Source organism: Electrophorus electricus, chromosome 9 (assembly GCF_013358815.1).
Source record: "Electrophorus electricus isolate fEleEle1 chromosome 9, fEleEle1.pri, whole genome shotgun sequence".
In the NCBI taxonomy this organism is placed as follows: Eukaryota; Metazoa; Chordata; class Actinopteri; order Gymnotiformes; family Gymnotidae; genus Electrophorus; species Electrophorus electricus.
In genome coordinates this window covers 2,433,176-2,458,074 of record NC_049543.1, presented here as the reverse complement: position 1 = coordinate 2,458,074, position 24,899 = coordinate 2,433,176, and the positions used below count along the sequence as shown (strand labels likewise).

The following is a 24,899-nucleotide window of genomic DNA, read 5'->3' as shown; positions in this document are numbered from 1 at the left end:
TAAAGTATCACACCAGGACATACAAACAGTCTGATTTTGGTTCAATTGAAATAGCTTTTTATGTAACGTAAGTTGTCGTGAACACAACTACTGTACAAAGCCATAAACATACAGATTTTATCCGTTTGGTGCATCTTGTGGTTTGTTGTCATAGCCTTTACTGCCCTCTAATGTTACAGAAAGTGAAATGCAACCTTTCCAAGCTCATAACAACATAACAAAGGATAACATTCACTGCTGGTGAACTGATCACATTCCTAATGTTAAATAATTCCAAATGCAAAATACCATTAGTGTAAAATGGAGTTATTATTTAATGTAGCTTTATTCTGTCTGAATATGGGTATACCCAAAGCCAGAAGTGCATAATAAGCCCACAAATAAATACAGCAATAATAATTACATGAAGGAGATACTTACATAGGATTTAAAGAAAAGACAGCAAATGTTATGCAACTCGGTTCTCAGGAGCCTGAAGCACTGGCCAAAGCAATGTTCCCCAAATGAACATGGAATTCCTCATTTTTGATGTTTATGCACAAAAATGGTCTGGTAAGCTCAGTTACTCAGCAGAAATTAGAAAACAATTACAATTACAATGATGTTTCATTTTTGTTTAACATCTCAGATGTATGCTTAAATAATAGCAGATTCCCTACGAACAGAATACTTCATATATATCCACATTCTCAGCAACAAAAATGACTAGTCTATATTTTGGAGAATGACAACCTTTGTTACCATGATATTCCACTTCCTGCCCATTCATTAAGACACAAACCTCTTCAGAGAATTGATAAAGATGGACACTGAGTTCTGGAAATTCACTTTGTGAGGTCATGAGCAGGTCATGAGGTGGTTTGGGGTCTTGTGTATTGCACTTTTAAATGAAATAGGCACATCTTTAGGAATTTGTACAAACTAATTCATATTAAAGGTTTTGGGGCTGTGGCTTCCTTTAAGACTCCATTAGTGTGAAATCTAACAAGAAGCACTTATCCTTACATATACTTGTGAAGACCTGACATTTTTATCAGTTTATTTACAGTGAGAAAAGCCAAGAGCACTTTTGAGTGCTTCGGGGTACTGAACCTGTGGTTCTCTGACCAGTGGTGCTTCATGTCAGCATAAAACATCAAACCATAAATCTATCTTAAACACATCTTTATGGAGCCAGCTCTCGTGAAAAACAGAGTTGTAGCTTAAAAACTGAGACAGGTACTGATAAAAAGCAGGCAGCATTCTTCTCAGGGGCTGCATGTAAACTGGCATGCATGGGTGAAACGACTGGAATGAAGTAAAGGCAGGTTGCCTGCTCGATAAACTCTCATGTACCTTGTTCTCAGGGAAAGAAAGCACTGCAGCAATAGCTGATGAAAGCAAAGTGAAACAAAACAGTACCAAGCTTCCCTCGGTATCTTCATCCAAAATGCTTTTGTCCGTCTGCACACCACCTGCGAGGCCAACATCTCAGGCCGGGAACCCGTGTTCGCTCTTTTACCAGCGTCATCCAACAGGGGGCAGCATGAGGTCAACGCAAACCCACTGATTTAGAGCAGACATTTCCCTCCAAATTAGCACTGCAGCCAAAGAGGACCGATACATACAGTGCTGTACATCGGCATGTTAACCAAACTGACACTGACTATTGTCTTACACCATCCATATAATACATAAACCTGCTTGGTCTTTGTGGTGACTCTCTGGAGTCATAGATGGCAGGATTAGGAGAGCTCTATGGCAGAGCTGGGTCTCTTTTGGTGGGTCAAGTCCAGGTAGATATCTGAGCGGAGGAAGCGAGGATAGGGGTCCTTCTCCATGAGTCCGTAGATCCTACTCTGTGCCAAGTCGAAGCATTCGGCGTTAATGTTCTCCATGTTTTCCTTGGTCTGCTCCCGGGTGTAAGAGTCCAGATTAACCTGGGGAAACAATACAGGAACACATTAACCCCAGTGAGCACCGCTTGCTTAAATAAAGCAGCTTTCAATACTTGGGCTCATTGCAGCAATTATTTCTTAAATTAAAAATTATAGACTCTTCAAAAGCTACATGTGCTCATTAAACATTGGAAGTATGATCTTATTATGTGTTTTAATTTAACCTAATCTAATTTAATTCCTAAAGTCACTGGGAATTAAGTTTATACTCATGTTTATACAAAATGTAATGAATCACTCCTCTGATGTATACAAATGAGATTTTTTCCCCCTTTCATTTATTTTTACCCACCTCTTTGCACGACTTAATAGAAATGTATTCTGCATATATTTTTTTGGCTCTGGAAGCCATCTTGGAGGGAGACTTGATCCTCCTGTAGTCCTCACAAGCCAGCCAGAAATCCAGATTCTCCTCGCTAAACTCTGTCTGCAGGAAGGCGCGGAACACTGTCTGCCCATCTGTCAAAGAGAAGCCCTCATTACGCCCGCCATCACTACGGAACGTGAAACCACAGTGCGTTAGGGCTCACATCAGAATCAGAATGCTGCGAGTACTGGGTGCAACTCCACGTTGTTTTCCACGTCCACTTAAAATGGGAAAGTGTGCAGATCTTCAGATAATGCCATTATGTAAGATAATGTTATAGAACTTCAGTTTCCAATAAGCAATAAAAACGATGATATATCTGAAACTTACATTTGTGAGAGAGCAGCAGATCGAATGATTCACCCCACTTGAGAGCTTCCTCTGGCATGGGCCTACCAGCGTAAGCAGACAAAATGCTTAACTACGGCAAGATTTCCCAGTGGTGATGCATTCACTAATATTTACTGCAGACAACCGAACCAGAGCATCCCACTTTACTTTTCCTCTGTTTTAACCACACCTGTCTTCAATGCCACTCATGACGATACAATACCCTCAACACTTGATATATGAATATCCACTTTTTCATTTCCTCTCTTATCGTCCATGAGCTTATGTGGCGCTGAAGTGCGTGCTTTGATGCGAGGGCGGCACTCGGAACCATAGCGTTGATAAACATTTCAAAGACTGCGACATGCAACGTGACTCATCCCAGCCTCGGAGCCAGGTCGGTAAAAGAGGAAGCCAACATCTGCACTCACTTGTCCGATTTGAGGGCCTTCTCGAGTTTGCTGGCTGGATTGCCTCCATGTCTGTCGTTGCTCTTCTTCCTGAGGAAGGTCAGTCGATTTTTCATGTCTTTGGCCCTGTGGGATGAGCGGGAGGGAGTGAACGCCAGCTCAATCGCGAGCACTCCTCTCTAATGAATCATGGGCCGCGTGCGAGTCACACGGTGAGTCAAAGACGAGCACTGAGAGAAATGACATGAGATCATCGGCGGGAGCAGCAGCGCAAATGCAGCTGTGATTCCCAGCAGGAGACAGCTAAGAGGGAAGCCATCTAAATGATGAGCGGTTTAGAGAACATCAAAGGCCTTAAACGCCCACTCAGTCTCCTACAAGTGCAAATCTACCGACTGCACGTTGAGCGAAACACACACAACATCGCTACTTACAGGTTCTTTGATGTCTTCTTCTTCATGATGCTCTTCCCCATCTGACATTTACAGTTTGGCTCACCGCAGACCTTGGAGTTGAAGAGAAACAGCTTTGTCACTGAGCGACACACTATATAGAAATTGGATGTTTTCTTGGACGTTTTGACCAATAAACCAAAACGTTTTAATCAAGCAGGAAATGACAACCAGACTAGCGAGAATGTGAAAGCGGTTGAGGTTGGGAGGAGGAGATGAAGTCTGTAAGCCTTGAGGAGAAACATACCCTTCTGCCCGTGAAAAGCAGGCAGATGTGGTGGACGGATCCTCCATTCTTGGTGAGCTCCTTTCTCAGGGTCTGGGGAGATGGAACAGTCCAGCGGTCCTGCGTTTCTCCGGCGCCGTCCTCCAGGCAGTGGATGGCCTGGTCCGAGATGAAGCGAGGCGAGCGAGGCTCCTGGAGCAGGCTGCCCTCGCTGTGCGTGCGTCTCCGCTGCAGGGAGACCTGCACCCGCAGCCCTCCATTAGCTTGCCCACGGCTGGGCGACGCTTCCACCAGGCTCCTCCGCTTCGGGCAGCCTTCATCGCTGTCCTCCTCCTCTTCTTCCTCCTCATCGTCGTCGTCATCGTCGTCGGTGGACGGCGAGGTCAGAGCGTCCAGCTTGAAGGAGCGATCCAGACATAGTCTGGGAACGATGAGCGGCGAGGAGGAGGAGGATGAAGAAGGCGCAGGCCTGGCGCCCGTGCTGACAGTCTCCGAGGCGCTCTCGCCCTCGCCCTGCTCCCGCTTCTCGAGCTCGGCCTCCTGCTCGCTTCTCCTTGGCTCCTTCCCCCGCTCCTTCCAGATGGCAGGCATCTCCGCGCCTTTGGGGGCGTCACCTGCAGAAGGAGGGGTCTGCTCAGCGTCCCCAGCCAAGAGGTGCGAATCTGGGTAGGAGAGGTGCTCGGCTGGACCGAATGTTCTGGTCCTGCTCCGGCCCGTCAGCGGGGAGCCCGAGGGACAGGAGGGAGAGCAGGGCTCGGAAACACTGTGCGCTCCGAAACCAAGCAGCCCGAGTTCAGTCTCATTCCCAGTCTTTGGCTCCAACATCTGTTAAATAATCAAAACACAGATCTAACTAAATGATCACAGATCTAAATAATCACAGATCTAACTAAACAGCAAATGCTTATCCAGATTTCAAATATTCATTTTTCATGTAACCAGATTATCAAAAAATCTAAAGACATGGTTCATGATATTGTGTTTAAATATATGCAATGTATATTGCTTTTGAGATTGCACAGGGACAATGTTTAAAGAATGTTTCTCTCAAGACTAGATGGTGCCAATTTTTCTAAAAGCAGGGCAAGCTCCAATCATGGCCATCATTTGTGCTGTTACAAAAAGATATTTCATGCCACATCTGATATCTTATACTTCAGGAAATTGCAGCATACTGGCAGCACAGCACAAGGAAACAACACCCACCTCTTCAACATTAATCACTAATAAATAATAAGACTGGATGAAGGATTTATGGCTTCAAAGCACTTCTAAAACTGTTTTATTTCCAATCTGACAGGCTTAATTGGACTTTTAAAAGTCCCTTTTAACAGTGAATCCAACCATTTAAATATTCAAGCATTCCCAACAATGTATCAGGCCTCTACATGTGACAAACATTAACATACAATACCGGTGAAAACATTGAAAGCAAATATAGATTTACATTTCTTCAAACCCATATGGCAATCAAATCAAATCACTTTTAAAAAGCCACATCCAAAAGGAAAACACAGTAAATACACTGCACATCTACTGACAAAAAACAAATGTGTAATTTAAATATTAGAATATTTAAAAATCTCACCTTCACAAAAGATCCTATGTTTATCTCCTAAAGACAACTAATGTATTCTTTCATCATAGCAGCATGCACTAGAGCAGCACTCTGTCACATCTCTCTCTCCGTCCCACTCTCTCTCTCTCTCTCTCTCCCTCTCTCTCTCTCTCTCTCTCTCTCTCTCTCTCTCTCTAAGTCACATGTGCGTATCTGCTTGTGCTGGTCTGATTAATGATACGTCTGCATCAGTTGTTGCTAATGCCAACCCATGGGGCACTCAGTCGCAGAGAAGACCAAGAGAGAGAGACACACAGAGAGAAGATAGAAGAAAAATCTCATTTTCTCTGCCCTGCTCTTCGAAGAGACTGAAATAAGATGATAAGAGGCACCTCACTTGAACACTAAACAAACCAAACACAGAACAGTGTGACCCAGTGCTTCGCTGAACACCAGCAGTGCACACTGTTGTGAGCTGTGGAAATCACTGGGTAGATATTCTATAGAGGACTATGTGCCTTTTGAATGTGATTCTGTTGTGTGTGTGTGTGTGTGTGTGTGTTTATGTTTATGTTTATATATCTCTGTGGGGACCAAATGTGTACGAGTAAAAATTGGTACTTTCATTTGAGATTTAAGGTTAAGGTAAGGGTTTGGTGTAGCTGTGTGTGTGTGTGTATGCTCATGTGTTGTACCTGGTCAGGACACATTCTCTCCCTCAGGGCAAGCTGTTTGTTAATATTATCTCTCAAACACTGGTATACCCTCCTCTTCTGCTCAGTTGAAAAGGCCTCCAAACTAAACAGGCACTCAGTCCTCTATGGAGAGAGAGGGAGAGAGAGAGGGGAGGAAGGGAGGAGTGTAGAGATACGTCATTCAAACACGTCTCTTTTCTTTGGGCGAAGAGCGGGTGATATGCTTTTTATTCTCAGGGTTTATTATGTGTGTCCATGCAGTGCTCAGCCTCTGAAAAGCGACCTTTGTCTCACACACACTGTAGCGAATGAGAGGTGAGGGAGCGACAGCAGCATAGATGGAAAGGAAGAAAGGAAAGAGAGGGAGGGAGAGAGAGAGTGATGGTGGAAAGACGAGAGAAAAGCAAAGAAGAGAGGTACACACACTGTCACTCACACATCACTGCGTGTGTGTGTGTGTATGTGTGTGTGTGTGCGCGTGCGTGTGTGTGTGTGTGTGTGTGTGTGCGCGTGCGTGTGTGTGTGTGTGTGTGTGTGTGTGTGTGTGTGTGCGCGTGCGTGTGTGTGTGTGTGTGTGTGTGTGTGTGTGTGTGAGTGTGCGTGAGTGTGTGTGTGTGTGTGTGTGTGTGTGTGTGTGAGTGTGCGTGAGTGTGTGTGTGTGTGTGTGTGTGTGTGTGTGTGTGTGTGTATGAGAGGTGTTGTCAGGGAGATGGGCAGATGGCTGTGTGTTCACTGCTTCGCCTCTGCGTGTATTTGCTGGACTGAGCCGTCTGTCTTGCCGACACGTCTACTCTGCTGAGAGTGAGGAGGTAGCACTGCACTCCCACATGACGTACACCATGGCAGAATCAAGAGTCACTCTCTAGAATATTATGAGTGACCTGGTGCAATTTATAAAGTTAGAGAAGATAAAACCCTCACTTTGGGGATCCACTACAAATACTTCTTCATCTGGGAGCCAGTTTTGACATATGTAGGGAACCGTAAAGATATGCTGGATTACTGGATTATGCTGTATTACCAATTACTTTCAGTATTCATCACTATCGGCTATTAGCAATTTGGATCTACAAAAGGGCTCACATAAGGTATATATATATATATATACACTACTACTACTACTACTACTAATTCAGAAGCACTTTCTGAAATGTCCTGTTTCTCTGGAAACTCTGTGTATTTCACTACAATTTTGAATATCTCCACACACCCACACACCCACATATATATATATATATATATATATATATATATATATATAAAATGCATATGTGTGTGTGTGTGTGTGTGTGTGTGTGTGGTGTGGTGTGGTGACCAAAACACAAACACAAATTTAACAATTTAGCCATGTCCAGCATATTCCCATATACACACACAGTCATCTGTGAATGTGTGTGCGTGTGTCTGTTTCTGTGTGTGTATGTCTGTTGGTTTGTATTGGATATGGCTACAAGGACACATTTTTGTTTGTTTTTTTCTCAGCCTCACTAGGTGACTGTCCTCTAGGTGGGAGGGACGGATGGATGCATAGATGGTTTGTTTGTTGGATATTATACATGTATTAAAATGCATTTCTTTAAGGACTTGTTCACTGTATTTTGTAATCCTCATTATTTCCAAAAAATCCTGTAAGTATTTAAAACATCATCATGTCAACATCATGCAGAAGTCTGGACATCATGTCTACAGAGTGGTGACCATTTTGAACAGTGAGTAAAATGCTATGTTATACTGTAAATTCTAAGACCCATACAGGGGTCCTTGGGGTAGCTACAGAATATTCATTTTAGATGTCAAGTGAGGAGAGGCAGAGAAAACAGACATAAGAATGATCTCACCTCTACTCTGTAGGAGACATACAGTCGCAGCTTGTCTGCAGGAACTGGACAGGAAGGGAGATATTTGTGTAAAAAACAAAACCTCACTGGAGTTTACAGTATGTTACATGCACTTCTCACTTGGCCAGATGCAGGATTGTAACATTCAGTTTCCACTAAAACTCCTAGTAATGTTAAAAAAACACCCATTAGCATTAAATGTACCTTCTGCTTAAATGGTACCAGATACAGTGTCAGAGATAAGGCTATCCTCTAAACATAGACACAGCAGGAGACATGCCCACTGTAACACGCCTTGGGGTATTTCTGTCCATCATCAGGGAGGTTTAAAACTCACAGGCCACCTCAGGCAGCCAGGAACAACCCCTGCCCAAGACAAGGCCATTGTTCGCAGAAAACACAGCAGCAGATAGGAGACACAGTGGCTTTTCTCAGGGAACCTCGCACACACGCACACACACAAAGACCTGCTGCCTCCTTCCTGACTGCTGCCGTTGGCTCATGTACACAATCACAAATAACCCAGGGTGGGGCTTCATCACATCCCCTCCTCTCTAAACAATCAGCCTACAGATATATCATGCACTTTTTCACAGACACATGCACACACAGACACACACGGCCGTGCACGCGCACACACATTCACATAGCTGGCTGTGTGGCCCTGCTTCCCACTGCAATAAATACAGAGGCAAAATACTGACAAGACCTAGCTGTTCCCAAACAGAAACATACAGTGACATTTTAAACTATAAACTATAACATTTGTTTATGAGTGACTATAGAAGAACAGAAACATAAGCATAGCAGACTCCACACTCCCTAATGTGTGTGTAATGGATGTGAGTAAACATACCATCCTGCAGCTGGATCTGGTGGAGGTATAAAGGACTCTGGAGCACATTACATCGGCCCTGGTCGTCTTCTCTGGTCAACAGAATCAGGTCAGTGTAGATGAACACTGTTGCCTACAGGGGGCGATAGAGTCATCAGTCATATCAATATACAACCTGCTAACCTCAGGACATTAGTGGCCTGCTTTAGTCTTACCCAGAAGTCATTCTGATCAGGCCATGTATGGTGAGATACGAAAAATGAAGTGTGCATGTCTTGAACTTTGGTTGATCTAAGTACTAGATGTTACATTATACTAGATGTTACATAATTATGGATCTTTTCCTTCTAGAAAAGGAGTGAACTATGACACCAAACAATGATCTGCTTTCCTCCCTGATCCATGGAAGCAGTTGTCCTTTACCTTGGTATAGGACCAGTTTCTATTTCTGAGGATTTGAGAACTGAGATTTGAGGAGCGCTGATCCTACATCAGTTTTTACCTGATGTAGTCTTTATTTGAACTCAGCTCTGCGGGCTTGTATCTATGGCTACGGTGGTACACGGTGAGGTCGGGTTTACTCCTCCTACAGCTCACAGCTTCATCATTACTCTGTTCTGATTCTCACAGAAAAGCCAGCTAGCCGGTAGGGAGTGTTTGTCTCTATCCTGGCCTGGAGTAAAGCCAACCTAATAAACTCGGCAGTTCCAAATCGCAGGCAAACATACACACACCCACACAGCCGCACACACACACAAACACACACACACCACGACACTGAAGGAATGCGAGCCAGTGATGAACAGCTCATCCTTATTAAATACGCCAAACTTTACAAATGCCAAGCTCCTCAGTGCATTACACACTCAGGTCTCACAAAGAGAATAAAGGTCCTTTAGCCATGAAGGCCTGGTGAAAAAAAGCTCCAGGAGGCTGCAAAAAGAGAAGGGAATAATTGCTCGCGCTACAGAGTGAATCAGAGTGGCTATTGTAGCATGGAGAGATTTATCTTCCCTCGATATGCCTCACTCTGTTATCTAGAGGTCAAGCTATTCCCAAAGCAGGTTTCTCCAATGCTGCTGCTAGATGAAAGCATGAACCTGGCTATCCTCTTCCCCAAGCCTGACAAGCATGTGTCCGATTTGTGCCCCCCCACATTGTCGATGATGAAGCCAATTTTTGCAGTTGTCTGCTCAGTGAACTGAATCTAATTCACAGGTTGAGAGGTAAGGTAAAAGAAAGGAGACACTGGGTGCCGAGAAACGAGGGTCACCTTCAGGACTAGCGAACAAGTTGTCACAAACAAGGACCCTCTTCATGTGTATTTCACCCAAGAGACAAAACGTTAGGCGTATAAAGCAGTAAGCTCTAAGCTAGTTTCTTGGATAATCATCCACTATTCTCAGCTAAGTCTCAATTCATTCACCAATCAACTTACACTCTATTCATCTTACACTCCACAATTGGTTTTCATTTTACAGCTTTCTGGAAGAAACAATAACCCTGATTTAGTTTGTAGAAGTCTGCAAGCTACACAACCCACACAAAGCACAACATGATTAAATATTAGAAGTACGGACACTTACACAAGTACACAGGGGAGTGTGTTTGGCCTTACCTTAAGTGACATGTGTGTACTGTCGTGAAGGATCATCTCCTCTGACAACAGCAGAGTTCTCTCCGGGCTGCACAAGTCCAGCGGCTACGATACAATCAAACGTCCATGAGTAACCATGGAACTAGCTTCAGAATAAACCATACAACTCAATCTACTGCTTGTTAGAATCACACTCAACGGTACAACCGCATGGGACCGCAAATGGGCAGAGGGGACCACACCTGCACAAACACAGGGAAGATGAGGATCTTGGGGGCCAGGGTGACGTAGGTGCCATAGTTGGAGTGTGGGAGGTGCGACTGGACGATGGTGCAGTTCTGGTAGTTGGCAAAGCTCTGTCTGTAGGCGCTGGGTGGCAAGGAGGTTGTCGTGCTGCTCACCGACCTGCGCAGGGTGGCCCGAGCCTCCAGACCCGCGTCCGGCAGGTAGCCCGGGCTTTGCTGGAGCCCTCCAGATGGGTGCGTCTGATAGATTCTCCCTAAACACATCAGCAAGGATTAGAGGATGAAGGCTGCCTGGGCAGAATCAGGTTATTCTGAAATGAGAGTGACGGTTGTGGTGATTTAGAACATTTTTCTCCCAACCCAAATGCTATCCTTATCAATCATAAGGATATATATAATATATAGATAAGATGGATTTTCTTACCAAGAGTTCCCAATGTCCCATTGCTGCCTGGATAAACAGTTTGTAATATCTGCAGAGAAACGACACATCTAGTAGACATCCAATAAAAGCAACTGAAATCTGATGATGACTGAAGGTCTTATTGGGATGCACAGAAAGCACATCTTAGCAGGACCAGGTGTGTTCGACTCTAGAGCAGCAATGGGGGTTGCATTAATATTGATAATACGCCATGCACATGTTGTATAAGTGGTTACCTGGTTTGCTGGACTGACAGGAGACAGGATGATGTAATTGTCCCCGCTCGATGATGTCACCCGGGTACCTTTGAGGGTCGGTGTGCGTGTTTTGTAGTCATTCTCTTCCCGTTTCCCTGTCCATGACCATGCTGCATCCGCTAATCTACTTCCCGCGCTCTCTGAACTTCCTGCTTTCTTGCGGCGTCCCTGCTTCTGGTTGGTGGGCCGGGAGAGCAGGGGTGGGGTCTTGTTTTGGGTCTTGGCGACGGGAGAAAGTGTCTGGAAGCCTGCCGGTTTGTACGATGGCCTGTGGATGAGGCCTTCGTAGTAGGGCTTCATGACCGGCACGGTCCTCCACACCACCACGGTGATCTCATTACGGCAGTTTCTATAAGAGGCGAGGACACTTTAGATGTCTCCAGTGCACCAAAAGATGGAGAGGTCAAAACAAATTCACAAATAATTCCCTATGCCAAATGCGCCATGAGTCATTCAGATGTTTGTCATGGTGCTCTGGGGAGGCCAGTCCCACAGCAGGGATTTAGAAGTCCCCACAGTAAGAGAAGCATACCTGATGGCATGGGCCAGGTCCACGCACTTCCAGTGCTCCACGGGTTGGCCATTCAGCTGAAGCACCGTGTCCAGCTGCTGCAGGCCTGCCTGGTGAGCCGGGCCACCTTGAAGTATATGACAGAAAGAGATTCCACATTCTAACACATTCGAGATATCAGACAGAGAGGCCTATATGTGTGCAAGACACTGCAAAATGTTTCTTTTCTGTATGGATGATGTTTCCAGGATATGACGAGACTGACCTGGGTCCACTGCCTGCACTCGCACCGGCGAGTCTGAACAAATGGTGAAGCCAAAACCATCCTTCCCCCTCAGAATGGTAACCTGCGCAACAGAACACACACATCTATTGTCACAAGGACCGTGGGAGCTAAATTACTCCATTACTGTATGCACTTGGTCAAGCCAAGCAAACAGTGCCTGAGTCACCTCCATTCGATTCCAGCCAACTCAGGAGTTTAATCGAAAGCTGCTCAATGCAAGACCTTAAACTGTCTAGACCAGACTTACTGAGCATGGGATCTATCGGAACTGAGGTGAATTTGATCCAGTAAACACACCAAATGCAAGTACTGCGATCATTCCCTACAACGTATCGCCAGCGGAGATATCGTTCGCACAGGCACAGTAGAGAAGAGCGACTGCTGAACGAGGTCAACCAGAACACGTGTGGAAAGAAAGGTCTCCCTCTGAGAGCTGCTTCAGCCCAGCGGCAGCCAGGCTCGAGCCTCGCAGCTCCCAGCCGTAGGGTCTGTGCAAACCTACATGCTGAGAAATTAGCCCAAGTTGCTGGGGGAGATCAGAGGAGGCCTCCGCTCTCGCTGGTGAGAAAAGGAAACGTCTGGCCTCGGGCGAACAGTGGCGAGAGGGATATTTGGACAGAGCAGAGGCGAAGCGGCGCAAGAAAACGATGCCAAACTAAACAGGGAAACGCGGGGGGGGTTGGAGAAAACACGGCTTGCGTGATGCTTGGTGAACAACAATACAGGGGGAGAGAGAAAGGGAGAGAGAGAGGCAGAAGGAGGAAGAGTGAGAGGAAGAAAGACAGAAAGAGGGGACAGACAGGGAGAAAGAGAGAGTGGACAGTGCTGACAGACTTTGCTGGTGTTCCTCTTGGTTCCTCTGGGTCAACATACTACCCTCATTAGATGCTCATCTGATTATGCTCATAAAATGACCAGCAGCGCAGGCTTTGTGCTGTCCCACCATTGCAGTGTCTTTGTGCAGGAGCCCCCACTGATCAATTCCTCTGACCATCCAGCTTGGTGGTACTCTTGGCAGAATGAGCTCTTTACCAGAACTCAGTGCAAGATCTCTTCAGCTTCCCTTTCGATATTAACACAAAGTCCAGGAGATCTCCTCGAAAACTGAAGTGCTGAAATATTCTTACCCAGCATCTATGACAGGTTGTTGACACGTATTTAATACTCACACCAAAAATAACATCTCAACGATAAATTTTAAAAATTATTTAGTAATCATAAATATTGACTCTCCATATTACTCTCAATGATAACTGCTTCTGAATATTTTCTATATTCTAATTATGCGTGAAATAATGCATGAAACTCTCCAAAGCTCCAGTACTTCCATCTTCACAGCTCTCTCCCCGGGCGAACTGAAGGTAAGCGGCGAGACCAACCTGAGGCAAGTTGCGTTCGATGCAGAACCTGCACAGCCCGTGGATGGTATGCATGGTTCCCGAGCTACGGCCGGGCGCGCACAGACGACGCCTCTGCCCTGTGGCTCTGTGTGCTTTGAGCACGGCTGGAGAGTCCCTCATGTGATGGCACAGTGGTTTCAGAGCAATGTGCTACTGAGCCGAAGCACGCCTGCTCATGGGAACCATGCAGCACAGAAGAATGACAGGAAGCCACCTTACAACCCCCCGGCCAGTGGCCAAGCAGTGTGTCTACACTTGATAAGCCAACGGGCTTCCTGAACAGATATGTCTGCACAGTAGTGGCGCTCTCTCTCTCTCTCTCTCTCTCTCTCTGATAACCCTGATTTGGCATAAACACAAACATCCATTATGACCATGGGACATTAAAGTTTAAAGGCATGTTTGTTTAAGAGGGGCACACATCAACAAGGTGCCATGGAGGGACTTTCTCTTGTACGTGACAGGTAGACTGGTGAAAACAAGTCTGGAGAAAGTTCCAAAATATCTCCTTTACATGCCTACAAAATGGAAGGAATGTCATGTTCAACATACACAATTATTTTTAAAAAAATGAAATAATGATCATACACAAACAAGGAAAGACCATAATTCCAGTGAAACCAGTGAAACCATAATAATAATCTACATCTGCTGTAGACATCTACCACAGGGTTTATCCTTGTTTGACCACCTTTTCAAAGAGCTTGTTTACGAATCTAATAAAACATGTTATAAAAGAACACAGCCGTTTCCAAAGAAATTCTGAACAGCTTGTTACGGTAAGAGAGGAAGGAAGGGCATTGAGGATTAGCCAATAGCTCCACCAGCTTCTACACTTCGGGTAGGAAAGTGCCACTCAGCCAGGAGCAAACAGAGTGGCAGAAACGAAAAATCAGGTGGAGATAAATCTTACACGGGGGAGGCCTTTCCACCGCCCCACTTTGTTAGCTCTTCCCGTTTCCCAGCTTTGTGTGGAGAAAGACAGAAAAGTCCAAGTGGAGAGCAAGTCCTGGGAATTGCAGCTCACTTAAAGTGGATGGGCGGGTTTGGAGACTCTGTGTGTGTGTGTGTGTGTGTGTGTGTGCGTGTGCGTGTGTGTGTGTGTGAAACTGTGGGCTGATGGTTAGACAATAATGCAATATCCAAAAGGCACATCCACACAGCTCCCTATACTCCTGTGGGTCATTAGAGTGGACGAGTCAGCCTTGGGTGCGACCCTGGTACTGGAGGTCAGTCCTCTCAAACACAATATGAGGGTCATATATCTGTAATGTCAAAGTTATAAAGATCTCTACAATAAATATTTTAAACCCTTAGTGTTAAAAAATATCTAAATCCTAAAATGCATAAAAAAGTTAATGGGCAGTAAAAATAACTATCTTAAATATTTGGATTAAATGAAATATGAACCATTTGAATGATTTTAGTCACCCTGCAGAACATTCCCATAAAATAAAAGGCTAGCAAAGAAGAATGCTGTTGCATTTACCACAGTAAATAAAATATAACAAACATCTCCTCATTACTATTTACAACAAAACTTTAACTTTTTCTAGATTTCTGTCATCTCTTACATGCATATTTCCATCAATGCATTCATACCACAGTATGAGATTAGACAAGTATAATATAATATTATAATAATATAATATAATAATAAAATAATAATATAATATAATAACATTAGACAAGTATAATATAATATTATAATAATATCATATAATAATATAACAATATAATATAATAACATATAATATCAAGGAAGCATAGCTGGCTACAGCATTACTCCAATTAATGCAGCTATGAATATGCAAATTATTTAGGCAAAAGAGAAGGGAGTGCACTTACAGTTGCGGACTGCATGTTCTCTCCTGTTGCAGTATCAGGTCCAGCAGCATGGTTAGACATGGCAGCTTCTGAAACATACATAAGCGAATCCCATGAGTCCCATGTGGAGAGGCTGGTCTTTGAGAACATTGCTTGCTCGCGCGGGGAGTCGCTTAACGCAGCAGCACGCTGGAGCCCAGGCAGGGGCGGAGCAGCGGGGAGCACGGTCCGGTCAGCAGTGTCTCTGAGGTTCAGATGAAACTGACTCAGACATGGAGAAATGTATTTAGTTTCTGTCCATCTGACACAAAACACTGTTCAGTGCCCCGGCCTGGGGTAGAAACAGTGGAAGGGGCAGACAGAGAGAGAGAGAGAGAGAGAGAGAGAGAGAGAGAGAGAGAGAGAGAGAATCAACTTCTCTTATTGTATTATGCCCTATCCAATCAACCACTGACAGATTTCTCCCACTATGTAACCCTACATGTAACCATAGTGATTACAACTCTCCCAGGAAACAATGTCTTTTTAAACATTTCTCATTGAAGTGGCATTCAGCTGGGACACAATACAGCTGGCTTTCTCCCCTAAGGTCTACCCCCAGTATCCTGACTGCTCTCGCCCTCTCTCTCTCTCTCTCTCTCTCTCTCTCTCTCTCTGTGTGCCTTTCTCTCTCTTTCTGTCACTCTTTCTCTCAAGTCTAATCTTTTCTAATCAAGTCTAATCTTTTCTGATTTCCCCAATGGCACATATTTATGCCGTCTCATTTAACACATTCTTCTATTCTTGCATAGCCATCAGTTGACAATTTCATGCACACACACACACACATACACACACACACAGAGAAACACAGACACACACGCGCACACACACACACACACACACACACACACACACACACACACACACACACACACACCCATGATTAGGACTTCCTCCAAAATGCTCACTTGCTACACGAGCCAGCCAAATGAACTCACTAGCATTCGTCTTAACTAGTCTCTCTGGGAGTGAGCCCTCACAGGGATCTGGGAGGGGCAGCCTACAGCGGATCTGCACTGACTTGGAACCACCACGGAGCTTTAGCATTTAAAGCCTGATACCTCAGCCTCGGATACCTCGCAGTGACACAGCATGCGTCCAGCTCTTTGAAATGGGACACAACAGAGTGGCTTCTCTCTTCTCGGAGACACGTTTGCTTACTTCACAAAGCTCCGCCCATGAGAAAGGCAAGAGAATGTTGGCAGTACTGCATTAGCAGTGTTAAAGAAACAGAAACATGACCGAAACTGCAACAGAATTGTGTTGCCCCAGCACAGGTTTCCACCATCTGGTCAGAGGCAAAAAGAATCATGTAATTTTGCTTGTTTTTAATTATATACGGTATGTGAACTGATCGATATTGCCAGGCAGAGGTCATGTCAGGTTTGGCTTTAAGAAAGGGATGAGGAGGTTCAAAAATGTCAACTGGGATTTGGCCAACTTCATTTACTTCTCTGCAAGTCAATGAAAGAAAAGAGAGAGAGAGAGATGGCGTGATGGGAGCTCACCAGCAGATCGCTTGATGCGTCGGGAGGCCACTCGCAGATGTTTGCTCCTACCCAACTCCTCACCCAGGAGATAATACCAGCCCCTGATCTCCTGGCCAATACAAAATCCCAGACAGTCAGCTCTCCCCCACAGCAAGGATCACATCTCACACACAGTGAAAGGTGAGAAACAAAAGCATCAGGCAGTCAGACAAAAAGAAAGAAACTCAACAAAGAAAAATGAACAAAAAAGGAATACAGAAAGAGAGGAGGGGAACACAGAAAAACCCCCTAAAGCTAATTTTTGATTGAATTTACTGTCCATGTCTGTTCCCTGTGGTTGCAGCGATAATCTGCTCACTCTGTGCTCCCCGTCAGACGGAATCACCACTATTCAGCATCTAATCTCCTTCTCCTCCTCTCCTCTCCTCTCTTCTCCTCTCAACTCCTCTGATCTCCAACCCCACTCACCAGATGGCTTGCATTACATAAAATACCCAAAGTCTACTGCCTGTCAAACTTCATCCTATGGCACTAAAATTATTTAGATTGCTTTATGTACACTGCTTTATTTATTCTGTTTAACTGTTTTATTTACATACACTGTGAAGCACTCTAAAGTACAATTTAGGTGACACATAAATGGTCGTAATAATAAGTATTATTATAAAAGAAAACGTGGCCCATTGCATAGATTTGGTAGATGATCATTTCCAACATTTCCACCTTTGCTGAAGTAAAGAGGGAATGAACTCCAAAACTCATGCAGCCCAGGAAGTCAGTCCGTCTGCAACCAAAAACAGCTCCAGTCAAACACAACAGTCATAGAAAAGTTGTACTAGTAAATGTGCTTTCTACCAAAAGTAGAAAAGTACTGAAAATGCGTCTTAACCTTTATATTAAAAGCAGAACTTTTGATTAAACCTAGCACAAGTCACACATACACACACACACACACGCAAACACACACATGCAAACACACATATATATGAGAGAGAGAGAGAGAGAGAGAGAGAGAGAGAGAGAGAGAGAGAGAGAGAGATTACATGGAGTAACTGCAGTGTACAGTAGTAAAAGATGTAGAGACACAAGGTTTCCAGAGAAACAGGATGTTTCGGACAGAGGACCTTCTTCAGCTGTGCTATTTATACATATATATATGCATATAATATCACACCTAGAAGTCCGATTGCGATTCCAAGTGGTCACCAGCAACCTCTTCTGCTGCTCATCCTCCCCCACAGTTCTGTATACAAACATCAAAAACCTCAAAACCTCATCAGTCAATAGAAAAACACCCACCCACCCCCATCCAAAAACCCCCAGTACATTTCCTTAACAAAGGGCTTCTAAGCCCTTAGAGAAAAAAACGTTTCTTTTTTCTGATACTATAGAGTCAGCACACCAGTGTCTAATGTGCAAGTTATGCCTTTAAGGCTAAATGCACTCTAGAGGAGGACACATAGTGACACATCGTGGAATATTCAGCTAATATAATGTGGCATTTAACCTTTTTCTTTTACCATGAGTGTAGTGTTGAAAAGAATGTTAGTGTTTTTAAACTTAACCAAGGTGCACAGTAAAAGGGCAACCACTTACATCACAAAGGTCTCATTGAAGACAGGACTCTTGCAGTCAATGACAGTCTGAGTCTTCTGCCTTTTGCTGTGGTCAACATCAGGAACCAGGGCTATCTGCAAAGGGACACCACTTAATCCACCCGCAATTCTCGTTGTATGTGTCCTTTGTACTGGGCAATTTCACGTCAACATGGGGGGGGGGGGGGGGGGGGGCATTTGTGAAGTAGGGAATGTGAGTGACACATCAGGCTGTACAGGAGGAGAAGCTGACCACCAGCAGATGATGGACCCTGCAGACCCTGAAAGGACAGCCAGAGCAGACCAAGGGCAGACAGGCCCCTGAGGAAAACGCATCAGTCAAGGGCAAAACAATTGCACCACTTCCTCCTCCTACCCACTATGTATTCAACACAAGATACAACTGAACAAGTCTTTTTAAAATTGCATATTAAAAGTCCTCTTTAAAAGATTCATGAAAAGCAGAACGCAGTGTTAGTATCAGTACCCACTACTTAATGCAATTCACGATACAGCTGAACAAGCTTTTTTTAAAATTGCATATTAAAAGTCTTTAACAGATTCATTAAAAGCAGAATAGAATGTTAGTATGTGTTATGAAAAAGATGCAGACTTGTGTGTCCTCACACACGGGCTGTACATAGTACCCAAACGGTGCACACACTTGTTATGTAAATAACACACCTACCTTGATGTATGAGTCACATGGCCTGTATTCCTTTGCCAGAAGACCCCTGGCTTCTAGAACTGTGAGAACAAATGCGATAAGCAGAAATGGTTGATTTATTCATGTTAATGAACAAGGAAGTTATGAAGCTGACTGTACAAATTTTCAATGAAGACATTTCCTTGTTACTGTAACAAATAATTTACTTCAGCATTTGGAAAGTAATTGTCCAAATAATCTAACAGCACCCATAAATACAGGAGCACTGCAAGACCAGTGCTGATGGTCTTTTTTCATAAAGAATTTCATTTTGTGCTAAATGACACACATGGCAGGTCACGGAACTCACTTTGAACATACAGCTTTCCTTGGACTGGTGTTACGATCAGCTTCAGCTGACCTAGAGGAAAGGTATCTGTTAAACAACCATACATACATGCATACGTACAACTGTGCACGCACATACAACTGTGCACGCACATACAACTGTGCACGCACACACAACTGTACACACCTATAAATGTACACGTACACACAACTGCACATGCACATACAACTGTACACACACACATACAACTGTACACACCTACAACTGTACACGCACACACAACTGTACACACACACACAACTGCACATGCACACACAACTGTACACACCCACAACTGTACACGCATGTACACGCACACACAACTGTACACACACACATACAACTGTACACACCCACAACTGTACACGCTCGTACAACTGTACATGCACATACAACTGAATCTTCCAATGAATTGATGGTGAGATCAAACACAAAATCTTTAATCTCAGGATATTATTTTCTCCTTTTTTTCCTTGTTTGCTATTAAACACACAGCCGATCAAATCCAATATGTGACAACTAAATGCTACCAGAAACCATTTAGTTAAAAAAATAAGTACAAAACATCAGAAAAACATTGTGACCTAACAAAAAATAAAACTCACCATGAGTTTGTAAAATAAATGAGGACCTCTCCCATTTTCTAGAGCACCTGAGTGTCCCTCTGTCTGTGTACTGACATTCCATGTCATACTCACAGAAAAGAAAAACTTCCCATATCTATCCAAACAGCTATGGCAAATGCCAGCTGTCAACATGCACACGCATGGCCAAAGGACAAAGGACAACAACCAAAAGCAGGCATACATTTCAACCGCCGTTCTATTTTTGAATAGTTGATAAGGCAGCGGGAGTACCGATTGGTCAGGGAGCTCCTTTGAATGGAGGAAAAGTGGGCGTGTCTTCAGGAGAATTCCACCTGCTGCACTTGCTGCTGTTTTGGCCAAGGCTGCTCTGTGCTTCTGTTCTGAGACCACTGATTCAGCACCACTGATACTGTTTTCCCTAATACTGAAACATACAATTTGAATGAAGGATGCAGGAAGCATTTTACCCAGAGCACAAAGAATCACCAAACTCATTCTCACCACTCCCTGCAGCTGGTGCGTTCACAATACAACGCTCTGACAATGCAACCTAGATATTCAATGACAAACAAACAATGGAATGGTCGGCACTTTGAAAGGACCTGAGACTCGATGACCAGATTTAAGTTTCCTATAGATTAACGCAAGAGCTTGTCATGAAAGAGCTTTTCACCAAGCACTGAAACGTGAGAGGGAAATGTCATTCTCTAAAACTATGGCAAAAAAGATCATAAAATCTCTCTTTTAGGTTAATATAGATTTATATTAATATTCCATTTGAATATTCATGCTTCCATATCAACACTTGTTATCATTCACTGTGCAGAACAGATTCAGAGCTGCGAGGAGGTCTCTATTTGGCCTGTTAACGGACTTTAAACCCACTGAGTCACTGATTAGCCCAACAGGAAATTAACCAGTCACAATGCCTCATTAATTCCTGGATGGAGTTTTTCACACCCATGAGCTAAACCCACGTTCACACATCCAGCTCGAACGGTATGGGAACAATGCCAGCAGTTATTTGTTATTGTAATGTAATTTGAGCACAGACTGCATATTGCACGAGCTGGTGTGAGACTCAGCCTCTGACGCCATACAAGGGTGCAGTTTGTGCTGCCCTCTCAGCAACAGCAAAGTGACGTTCCATGCCCCGGGCACCACGTCCTGTGTTTTCACCTCCTCTGGGAGAGGGGAGTCGTGGAAAATAGATGTGACACATGCAGCACCACTGCTGAAAATGGCCTTTTTAAACTGGGTGAGGCTTATAAATCTCAGCGGTACTTTTCGTGCTCTACTTAATGCAAACAGACAAGGTGGTGGACACATGGGGGTGAGTGTATTGGCAAAAGATTTCTTTTAAAAAATTGCTTTAGAGCTGCATGCAAATATAATCACAGAGCTTTAGTCAGAGAGGAAATAATGCAAAATTATAGCTTTGTACCAAAGTTTTGGGTTTTTTCCCTTCATATATTGTTTCATTATAGTCATTTCTGAAATCACAAACTTCATTAAGTCACGTACCCACTAGAAGAGGTTATAACAGTAGGTGATCCATGTAAGATAGTTTCCACAGATATATAATTCTGCCATCTAGTGGATAAATAGTGGAATGCAAGAAAATGTTTTTTACATTCCAGAGAGGACACTTAGAATACTAACACACAAACACACAGACACACACACACACTCCTCAACATTTTTAGCAAAGAGGTAAAATGGCAATCAGAAACATCTTGTGGACAGTGTATCAAATGTTAGGTGTGAAATATTGTGTAATAACCTTGACATTATGCTATGGTTATGATAACTACAAACAATAAAGAATTCGTAATAAAATCGCTTGCCTTTCCCCTTAAACACAGATGGGTGAACTTTTCTCTTCTTCCTGATGGCAGTTTGCATGTTGTTCTGCACAGAGGTTTTGACCACTGCTGCTACTTTAATCTGGGCTCTGGGACCCCTGAGACTCACGTCTCTCCCCCAATCACTTCTCTCTGGCTTTTCTGCAGAGACACTGACATAATAATTAAGTCAGTAAAGCCAAAAATATTACAGTATGCCATGATTAAGCTGTCGAAGATGAATGCATATCCTGGTGGTAAAAGCTACTGTACAGCTAACTCTTTTGATCTAATCACCCATCAGTCCACTAGAGAAAAAAAAAACAGGATGAGACAATAATAACAATTAAAACTGCTTAATTAAGAAACGCATTAAGTCGTCCAATGTTGCTATTGCAAGTTTTTAATGGTTTTGTGATGCTTGGAAAGAAACGCATCACAACACCTCTGATGTATTTACTTGGGCTGTTGGTGGCGCGCTGGCGCCCTCTTGTGGCTTGCTGCTGTTCTCCTCTCCATATTCTCGGAGCGTTCAGCATTTCCCCGGCTCCCTCTGCATCGTTTTATCTCTGGCTGGTCCTGGTTCAGGTCAGGGATCCGGTGGCAGTATGTTTTTTCATGTACTCTCCGCCTAAAGGGAATGGCAAAATGGCACTGTCAACTTCTGCTTGATAAATGTAAAGGGCAAAGCTGCCGGATAAATTAGCACAGCGGGAGTCTAAACTAATGACTATAGTCTTGTCAAGACAAGCGAAAAATCCGATGAAGAAAATAAATGCACCTAAGATTTACAGTTATTTTAGTGCGTATTTTGTGTAACTGCACTGTAAAACAATAGCCAGTGCAAGTACAATTACCAGTACTGAAATGTCAAGCCTCAAGAAGCATCTGATGTAAAAACGCTCGAAATAATTAAAGAGCTGAGAGCTCTAGACAGAAGGCCTTTCAGAATTAAACTCCAAGCGGTTTCAAGAGGTCGGGGTCATAATCCTTCGTCCGTCACAGTTCACTAGACCATACTATCTTGGTAAACGTAACATAGTGTTTCGATACAGCCTGACTGTACAATTTCATCAAATTAGCAATATTTAAGATTTCCTTTATTTTAATTGAAAAAAAAAAAGACAACATTATTTTAAAACTAGAACTTACTCATATGCATGAAACTTTAAATTCTCCCAAGTCTTTGTCTTCTATTTTGTATTAATCAGCCGGAAGTTGTTATGTCTTTATCCATTTAGCCATTACGCACTTGGGGGTTGATGGCTTCGGTGATCGTATATGCGCCGGGAACAACAACAGTTACAACCCCAACCCGCCTCTTAAGAACAGCAAGTGGCATGCAGTGATCTATTCTACATGTACACGGACAAATAACTACATTCTTACGTTTACTGCTGTGGTCTGCTGTGATACTATCCTTTTTAGAACCTGCTTTCGCAGGGTAACACACACAACACAAAATAAACTCCAGTACAATTTCTGGCTGTTAGAACTGAAGCCTAATACTTAATGGCAGAACAGTGGGATACACGGAGTTTCATGTAATCCCACGAATGGTCTGCAGTGGACGTCTTTCACATTCTCCGTTTGCATCGTAATTACTGACTGGACAGGAACGTGTCCAGGCGGACACCAAAACCTCCCCAAAACCCGAGCGCAGCCTACCTCGTGGCGATGTCTGCGGGTTGCGCCTGCATCTTGCCATATTCCATCTCTACCGACAAGAGGATCCCGATGTCTCGTTCGCTTCCTTTGTCAGATCAACAGCCGCCACACATATTCAAACTCCACACACCCCCCGCCCCAGCCTCAGTTCTGGGGAGGAAGTGTTCCTGCGCTGAGACTGCGAGGACGCATTCCACCAATCCGAACGCTCCATTTTAAACCACTCCAGCATGTAAGTAAACTTCTACAGACCTCTACATTTAGGGAAGAAAGTCGTGCCTCGTTTGTGTTCCATCAGACATTCATACCTATGTATTAAGATGTCTCAATGCGCCTGATCCTCTGTATTTAAGATGCAGCAAAAAAAAAAAAAAAAAAAAAAAAAAAAAAACAACGGTAAAACTTAACGTAACCGTCTAGATTTACTATAACCATTCATGAGGTCAAGACATGAATTATTTTTGTTGTTGCTCTGAAAATCTAAACTCAGAAAAAATGTAGACGTGAAGCAATAGCATACTTTTTTTTTTTGTCAAAGCCGCAGCTGGCAAATAGCGATGTTAATAAAAGAATACGCATTTAATGTATTCTGGGAAGAAACTAAATTACCCCATTTACTTGTTGGGGCGCCAGAATTAGTAAGCGCACAGTGACCGTTGTTGCCAGGTATCAGTAAAGAATTCTGTATCTTCTTTTCTCCTAGCTCTCACAGCTGAGCAGTACTGTGTAAATGTTTTGTCCCAGAAAAGATTTCTTCTCAAGTAAACTTGTATGCAATCCTGAATTTCTGAATTTCCCCTCTAGGACCAGTCTGTCTTTCTGTCTTTGTGTCTGTCTCTCTTTCTCTTTGTCTATCTTTGTAATAGTGTTATGCTTAATTCCAAACTACTTAATTCCAGACTATTTACTTTATCGCCTTATTGCTATTTCCCAATTCCATGGGTTTTTCATCAGTATCTGAGTTCCTACATGTCAGAGTACAAACAGTACACAATGTGAAAACACACCACAATTTAATCTCAAAGTGCCAAGTCTTGACCAGCTATTAGGGGTTTTATACAATGGATGACAACGTCAAAGAGCGGAGGTCATCCCTGAACAAGGATATAACAATACATGGCCGCTATTATTATGTAAAAACACTGGTCACACCCTGCTTATGTGTTATGCAAGAACCTTTGACTATCAAAGGTTACAGAGCTACAGAGGATCCCATCCTGCCATGCATAGGAACACACCAACCTGTGATAAAGCAGAAACATGCTCTTCTGATCATTCTCTGAGTCCCTTTTCCATAAAAACTTGGCCCAGTGTGGCTCCTTCACAAGACCAGGGTCTGATCGCACTTAACTGTCCTCGGGTCTTCTGAACGGGTGTGATTGAGCAGGGTTTTACTGGGCACTCCTCACCAAAGCTCAGTAGTTGAAACGCATTTTCTAAGAAC

General features: G+C 43.7%; 1 protein-coding gene across 6 annotated transcripts; it reads right to left on the bottom strand.

Annotated features, from left to right (window-relative positions):
* Window positions 1–290: 290 nt before the first annotated feature.
* Window positions 291–23,561, bottom strand: LOC113573034 (regulator of G-protein signaling 3-like). Of its 6 annotated transcripts, XM_027003039.2 has the most exons (25): window positions 23,456–23,561; window positions 22,248–22,418; window positions 21,791–21,960; window positions 19,339–19,389; window positions 19,011–19,069; window positions 18,324–18,418; window positions 17,902–17,970; window positions 17,451–17,511; window positions 16,746–16,836; window positions 15,217–15,284; window positions 11,948–12,029; window positions 11,704–11,809; window positions 11,151–11,520; window positions 10,915–10,963; window positions 10,488–10,744; window positions 10,267–10,350; window positions 8,670–8,781; window positions 7,814–7,857; window positions 5,976–6,098; window positions 3,744–4,547; window positions 3,479–3,549; window positions 3,066–3,170; window positions 2,635–2,696; window positions 2,230–2,396; window positions 291–1,919 (listed from the first exon to the last, which is right to left on the bottom strand). In XM_027003039.2, the coding sequence occupies exons 1-25, from the start codon at window positions 23,500–23,502 to the stop codon at window positions 1,725–1,727; spliced, it is 3,513 nt and encodes a 1,170-aa protein (XP_026858840.2). In that variant the 5' UTR covers window positions 23,503–23,561; the 3' UTR covers window positions 291–1,724. The 6 variants fall into 6 exon arrangements, with proteins under 6 accessions (XP_026858840.2, XP_026858842.2, XP_026858843.2 ...); XM_027003041.2 differs by lacking the exons at window positions 21,791–21,960; window positions 22,248–22,418; window positions 23,456–23,561 and adding an exon at window positions 19,962–20,117; XM_027003042.2 differs by lacking the exons at window positions 15,217–15,284; window positions 16,746–16,836; window positions 17,451–17,511; ... (5 more) ...; window positions 22,248–22,418; window positions 23,456–23,561 and adding an exon at window positions 13,348–13,502.
* Window positions 23,562–24,899: the final 1,338 nt, after the last annotated feature.

Bases quoted from the DNA above. Each gene is read 5' to 3' on its own strand.
- LOC113573034 (XM_027003039.2), bottom strand. From the start codon at position 23,502: ATGGAATATGGCAAGATGCAGGCGCAACCCGCAGACATCGCCACGAG. The intron at 21,961-22,247 runs GTAAATACATCA...TTATTATGTCAG, and splicing joins GCGCGCCACCAACAGCCCAA to TGTCTCTGCAGAAAAGCCAG. The intron at 18,419-19,010 runs GTAGGTGTGTTA...GTCCCTTTGCAG, and splicing joins CATGTGACTCATACATCAAG to ATAGCCCTGGTTCCTGATGT.